The 6,758-nt window shown below is 49.3% G+C and overlaps 2 protein-coding genes across 2 annotated transcripts in view; one reads left to right on the top strand and one right to left on the bottom strand.

Annotated features, from left to right (window-relative positions):
* Positions 1 to 282: 282 nt before the first annotated feature.
* LOC119337791 (putative U-box domain-containing protein 42) lies at positions 283 to 5,309 on the top strand. Its single transcript, XM_037609979.1, has 4 exons — positions 283 to 603; positions 1,313 to 2,413; positions 2,599 to 2,908; positions 3,333 to 5,309. The coding sequence occupies exons 1-4, from the start codon at positions 598 to 600 to the stop codon at positions 4,958 to 4,960; spliced, it is 3,045 nt and encodes a 1,014-aa protein (XP_037465876.1). The 5' UTR covers positions 283 to 597; the 3' UTR covers positions 4,961 to 5,309.
* A 192-nt stretch (positions 5,310 to 5,501) lies between these two features.
* The window catches only part of LOC119337578 (transcription factor bHLH49-like), a 3,418-nt gene continuing 2,161 nt past the window's right edge, over positions 5,502 to 6,758 (bottom strand). The window contains exons 7-8 of the mRNA XM_037609741.1: positions 6,506 to 6,693; positions 5,502 to 6,184 (exon numbers count right to left, since the gene is read on the bottom strand). Coding sequence (XP_037465638.1) covers positions 6,095 to 6,184; positions 6,506 to 6,693 — 278 coding nt within the window. The 3' untranslated portion in view covers positions 5,502 to 6,094. The remainder of the gene's footprint in view (positions 6,185 to 6,505; positions 6,694 to 6,758) is intronic.

The following is a 6,758-nucleotide window of genomic DNA, read 5'->3' as shown; positions in this document are numbered from 1 at the left end:
CGAACGCAGCGCAGTCGACATGTCATACCAGGTCTGCGTGGACAGAAAATGAAGATGGCATATATGTGGTGTGGTGGTCTCCGTTGCAAGCCAAGCATGCGGTCGCCGGGCACCACCTCCACCGCCAGCAAAGTCAAACGCCTTTGTACGCTTCCCACGGCGCACTATCTACAAATATGAACAATAAACAAGTGCGGCAGGGGCACTACCGGAAAACCCGTTAAAAAACTGGGCCGCTTTACCGATCTCCAGGGAGCCAGCCAGGGAAGAGGTTGCTTTAGACCTCACTCGACTGGGTCCCCGCGCGGCGCCATCTCCCATCATTTCATTCCGACCTCCCTCCAATTTATTTTTGTTCCTCTCGATTCTTCTGCCGCGCTGAGCCGGGCGGTGCGGCGCTGTTCGTTCGTTCGTTCGTTCGTTCGAGGGCTGGGACGGCGCGGGGGCGGTGGCGGTGAGCAGGAAGCGGAGGAGGAGAGAGATAGAATGCTCCCGCGGCACCGGTAGCCACCTTCTCCCCGGGTCAGCACGGCGGGGGGCGGGCAGGAGGGCGGCCGAGGAAGCGGCGGCCCCGGTTCTTCGGGTCAGGGGGCTTGGATGCAGGTATGTGTGTTGCTGAGTCGCCTTCTCTTCTTCTGGCGACGAGCTGTTTGATTCAGTTCAGGGTGGTGTCAACTGTCAGGCACTAGCATAGGTTTTCAAGAAAGAAAAAACAGTTCCTTCCTGTGTTGTTCTTGTTTATGTTCGTCTTGTGTTGGGATTACTAAGCCTTGTGGGAGGGGAAATAATCATAGGGTTTTAGGCGGTTTTGTGTGGATTTGGCATCGGGAGTGGGGAAATGAAGCCGGCCGAGGCCGTTCCATGTGCTCAAATGGGCAATTCAACTGTTATTTTCTTCTTCTTCCCCTTCAGGGTATTTTCTATCTTCTTTCAAGGAGTGCCCGAAAACCAGCGTGTTCCCCGTTTCCAAGCACTTCATAGTACAAGTCTTTAATTTGGCTGTTTATTTTCAGTAAAGCGAATTCCAATTCTTATTCGTTCATAGTACTTACGGGAGATGCCACTTTCTTGAAACCATTTTGTCAACAATCGGGGATTGGGGGTAAGTGGCAGCCCCGTATCGTATCCTCCGATTGTTGTAGAATCAATTCCCCCGTCAACTTCAGATTGTTTTAATCTAATAAAATCTGTCGGTTAATTATTTATAGTTTGCTGGTCTGAACTCTCAACCGTCATTTTCCATGAGAACAGCCCCTCTGTCTTTGGAGTTGGATGCATTTGCTTGGGTGCCTGACGTGTACTTGTTTTTCAGAGAAGTGAGGGACAAGCCCGGAAGGCGGCACTCGCCGAGTCCATAGCGGCAATCTCTGAGGTCATGTCGACAATGGCCTCCGCCGATGTCGGCCAAGAGAAGTTCATGGATGCAGGCAGCCGTCTTCAGCGCGTGCCCCCGGCGACATTGGAGGTGCAGAGGGTGCAGAATTCCCCGACCAACGTGATGCACATAGCCGAATATCTAGCTGCCAATGTCGACCTCGCCAAGGACCTCGTCGCTAGGTGCAGCGCCGTCGCGCAGCAGCTCATGGATGAAGACCTCCAGAGCATAACCGAGGACCTTGAAAATGTGATAAAGAACATCGGTCATGAGCTCGGCCGGATACCCGCTTCAGCATTTGGTAGCAACAGGTGTGCGGATGCAGCAGCCGGCACGCACCTTCAGGTCACTGCAAACGGGCAGCATCCTAATGATCAGCGTTCCTGTGATGGCTATTCTGAGGGCGACATGACGATAGTTGTGGCAAATGATAGGCCCAAGAGAAGAGCACTGCACGACGGCGACATGCCAAGGTTGGTAGACTTCCTGCAGGGAATGTACCATGAGTCTCACGAGTTCGGTGGGCAGTCGTTCAGTTCACTCCCTGAAGTCGCAGAGTATGTTGAGCCGCTGTATGATTCTTTCTTCTGCCCACTCACAAATAAGGTCATGGTCGATCCCGTGACTACCGAAAGCGGAGTAACATATGACAGGAGAACCATTGAGGAGTACTTTGACAGTTTAACGGATGATTCTGAACCTGTGATCTGCCCGGTTACGAAAATTGCGATGCAGAGCAAGACTCTGAGGACTAATGTTCCACTCAAGAGCACAATCGCGGAATGGATTATGAGGAATGAAGCAACACGGATCAGAATCGCACGTACTGCTCTCTCACTGGCAAGGACGGAGGCTATGATACTTGAAGCCATACATGAGCTGAAGCTGCTTGCCAGGACGAGGAGAAAGAACAGGGAGCAGATGCACAAGATTGGCATAACCAAGTTCCTTGCACGTCTGTTAGAGCACAAGGATGCACTGATACGCTGTGACTCACTGGAGCTCCTCTGCCTGCTGGTCGAAGATGAGCCAGGAAAGGTAAGGAAGTCTGAAATGTTCAGCTTTTGTGAAATCCCAGCTTGGCCATGTCAAAATTATTTTTCGAAATCACCATGTGAAACTTAATGAAATGCTGAAATTAAATTATTGGTAGAGTCCAGTTTCAATTTGTGTTGGTCCTGCATCTTAGATTAACAACTCAAATGTTGCCTCTTGACGTGCAGGAAATCATAGCAAAAACCAGGGCTGTCTCAAGGACAATAAAGCTGCTTTCTAGTAGTAGTTCGGATGAAAGACATGCAGCTATCTGTTTCTTGCTAGAGCTTTCAAAATCAGAGTTACTGTTAGAAAACATCGGGTCAACTGCTGGAAGCATATTAATTCTGATCACGATGAAATTCAACAACTCCGATGATCCGATTACTTCAGAGAAGGCCGGAGAGGTCCTCCAGAACCTGGAGAAATGCCCAAAGAATATCAAGTACATGGCTGAAAGTGGCTACTTGGACCCTCTCCAAAGGCATCTCGTTGAAGGTAATATATTTTTCCTGTGCAGAAACATACCTGACTTCCTCCATTTTTTAAAATTTCCACATAAAACAAAGAAAATAGTTTTTTTTCCTTGTAAAAAAAATCCAAATTCAGAACTGTGGATGAGTAACTGAAAACATTTGCCTTGCAGTAATAAGAACAGCTCCCATTTTGTCCTAACAATTTCTAAAATAGAATTACTACAGTGGGAGTTACTACTCATGTTTCAACAATTTAACAATGCGGCAGTACAAATTTGTTTTGCAACAAGTGAGCTAATCGTAAGTTCAAATTAGAACTCGTGCACTGGTGACTGATTTGAGGGGTTTCCTAAAAAAAACTATACTATTAAAAAAACTCTACTATTCATTGTACTTGCACCGCTCGTGCCAAACATCACTAACTAACGTGAATATGCATGAAACAGGGTCGGAAGATGTGCAGATGGAGATGGTGGGTTACCTCGGCGAACTAGTTCAGAAGCAGGAGATGACCATCAACATTGCCGGGAGCGCATCGGAGATACTTATCAAGATGGTGCACAGCGGCAATGCTAGTATCTGCAAGGCGGCGCTTGATGTCCTGGTCCAAATATCTTCTCACCAGCCCAACGGCAAGACACTTGTGGACGCAGGCGCTGTTCCAGTCATGGTTGAGGCGCTCTTCATCCGAAAAATCGATGATGAGCCCATGGGATCCAAAACCGAGGCTGCAGCAGTACTTGCCAACATCGTCAAATCTGGCATGAACCCAGAGGCCATTGTTGTCAACAAGGAAGGTCATGTTATCACCTCCAAGTACTCGGTTTACAACTTCGCACACATGCTCAGGTGCTCCATGCCCGACGATCTCAACCTCAACATTTTGCGCGTGCTGCTCGCGCTCACCGCGCTCCCCAAGCCGCTCGCCACGGTGGTCTCAGTCATGAAGGAGCAAGATAGCAGCCAGACCGTGATCGAGTTCATGGGTTCACCTAGCGAGGCGCTTGGCATTGCTGCGACAAAGCTGCTCACTGCATTGTCCCCACAGATGGGGCACACCATTGCCGAGAAGCTGTGCAAGGTGCCTGGGCAGCTGGGCAGGCTGATCAGGAGCATCAGCCAGTTGGGGCGGATCACAGAGCGGCATGCCGTTTCTGCGACGCTCCTGTCAAAGCTGCCCTATCAGCATCTGACACTCAACCTCGCGCTGCTGCACCAGAACGCAGTACCGACCATGCTGGCCAAGATAGAGGAGATGCAGCGTGGCGGGATGCGGGCGAGCCGCCATGCGAAGCCATACTTGGAGGGCCTCGTGGGCTCGCTCGTCCGGCTAACAACGACGCTGCACGATCAGGATGTGCTCATGGCAGCCATGGACCATAACTTCACCTCGGTGCTCACCGATCTGCTGGTCCGGTCGTCAGGCAGCGATGAGGTGCAGCGGCTCGCGGCGGTCGGCCTCGAGAACCTCAGCCAGCAGTCAGCGAACCGCTCGAAGCCTCCGTCAGAGGAACAGCAGCCCAAGAAGAACATTCTCCGGCGCCTGCGCACCGGCCGGGTGCACGACAACCAGAAACCACCTGCACACGGCCGTCTCTGCCCCGTGCACCGTGGTGTGTGCTCTCCGGCTGCCACGTTTTGCCTGGTGGAGGCCGGCACGGTCGAGTGCCTCCTCGGCGTCCTGGAGAGCAACGAGAACAGCCATGTGGTCGAGGCCGCGCTGGGCGCGCTCTGCACGCTCATGGACGAAGGCGTGGACGTGGTGGGCGGCGTGGCTGTGCTCACAGAGCACGACACGCCGCGGCATATTCTGCGACTCGTGCGGCAGCACCGCAACGACGAGCAGGGCAGCGGCGCGGTGCTGCGGCGGTGCTTCTGGGCCCTGGAGAGCTTCCTCGAGAACGGCGGCGACCGGTGCGTCAAGGAGGTGACCTCGGACCGCGCCCTGCCGAGCGCGCTGGTTGGCGCCTTCCACAAGGGCGACACCGCCACCAAGCAGGTCGCCGAGAGCGTGCTCCGGAGCCTGCACCGGATGCCGGACTACTCGGCCACCTACATGTCCGTCGAGCTGTAGCAAAACATCCCTTTGCCGTCTTCTTGGCTTCATACCATCCATCAGCTGGTGCATTGTTTTGGTGTAACTAGATTACAAAGAGAAAACGAGGTAAAAAGGAGTTTCTGCAGATGCAATGTAACTAAAGTGTCATAGTGGGTATGGATATGTATAGTTTTTCCTTCTTGTTTTGTCTTCTTAGGGTGTAATTAAGGCTAGGCTTTGATGATATTCGTTAACATAAGATTGTCTTGGTTGGTTTGGGTTTTTCTCTGAAAAGATGTACTGCAAAATTGTATGTATCCAGCACAAGTTGCGGGACTCATTTGAGATATTTTTCAGATAGATGCGGTTTGAGATATTGTGCTCACTTGAAACTAGCTTCAGAACTACTCCCTTGTTGAGTAAATTCGACGAAACGAGATTCGCAGTTTCCTGCATGCTTTCATTGACTATCCAATTTCAGATGAGGCGATCACGATGGAAATCACACAAGTGCCTACAGTTTCTTTTGGAATTCTAGAAGAAGAGATGTCTTCGCTGTTTCTTCCACACATAATCACGCGCTGAAAATAGGCCCTTTCTCAGGCCCCATTTATTCTCAAGAAATCGAAAACCAGTACACAGTTCTATATGGTTGCATATGCAACCATAGAAGTACAACAAAGAATCTTCTTTCACTCTCAGTCACAATACTAGCAACTAACAAATTGAAAGCTGTTATATTATACCGCGGAGTGTCTTGCGGAAAGAGAGCATTTTACAATATTACTGGGTCTGAACTAGATGGTACCCAGATACGGCCACCTTCTGGCAAAATGGAACTCACCATCATGATGCAAAGATTGTTGAATCACCAATAGTTATACACGTAAATTTTCAGAGGAGAATGTAATGCTTGAAATCTCCATGTGGACGTCCTGACGGTCGGATCTCCAGCTTCCTCCAATAGCAGATGGCACAACTGAGGAAAGGGCCTCTATAGGACATCAAGTGCTGATTCCAGTATTGGGAAATCAACAATTAAGCAATTTGGACGACTATACTTCAGTGCTCAAATGCGAGCTGGTAGAACAGTGTCAACAAGCTCACATGTTGTTCTGTTGAAATCTCATGGCCGTTATGATCTCTTACTTCGGTTGCGGAATCTATTGCTCATGGTTTACCATTTGATTCTTGGTCGTTAAAAAGGGTAAAAGGCATCCCGATTACGTTGTGGAACTCTCCATCAAAACTATTGGGCACCTGTGCAATATGCTCAAGTCATAAGAGGATAAATCTGATCGAAATAAACAAAAAGACTAGTGATGAACTAGTAATTCTGGAGCTACCACATAATACAGAACTGCACTAGGCCTAAAGGAAATCTAGAAGGTACTCTCTTTTCAATATAAGTTGTAATGAACTAGTAATGCATGTGCATGTACTACCACACAATACAGAACTGTGGTAGGTCTATTGGAAATCTACCAGGTACTGCCCTTTCCTATTGATGTCCATCAATCTAGCATTTGTTTTGAAGGGCTTAAAATGAGAAACATAGGCACAATAAGTGATGGGACAAACCTGATGTGTGGCCTCTTTGAATGTACATCCTACCGGAGCATTTGTTACTCTTCCAAATGCATCGGCAGGATTTACGATGCTGTGCAACGCAGCTTGAGAATGTTTTGGTGGATGCAAAAATTGATGGCCAATGTCTGGTAAGAAGCCAAAGGTAGACGATGCAGTTCCTTGAGACTGAAATAACTGTATGTATGGAACATATATCAGCACAAGGAAAACAAAAGAAATTTAATTAACTATAAATATCTGGCCG

The sequence above is a fragment of the Triticum dicoccoides genome, chromosome 7B, assembly GCF_002162155.2.
Source record: "Triticum dicoccoides isolate Atlit2015 ecotype Zavitan chromosome 7B, WEW_v2.0, whole genome shotgun sequence".
Classification (NCBI taxonomy): domain Eukaryota; kingdom Viridiplantae; phylum Streptophyta; class Magnoliopsida; order Poales; family Poaceae; genus Triticum; species Triticum dicoccoides.
Note: the sequence above shows the minus strand (reverse complement) of the source record. Positions and strands in the feature narration are given on the sequence as shown.

Excerpts from the sequence above, each read along its gene's own strand:
- LOC119337791 (XM_037609979.1), top strand. Across the intron at positions 2,414-2,598 it reads TCGAAGATGAGCCAGGAAAG|GAAATCATAGCAAAAACCAG; the intron begins GTAAGGAAGTCT and ends CTTGACGTGCAG. Across the intron at positions 2,909-3,332 it reads CCAAAGGCATCTCGTTGAAG|GGTCGGAAGATGTGCAGATG; the intron begins GTAATATATTTT and ends TGCATGAAACAG.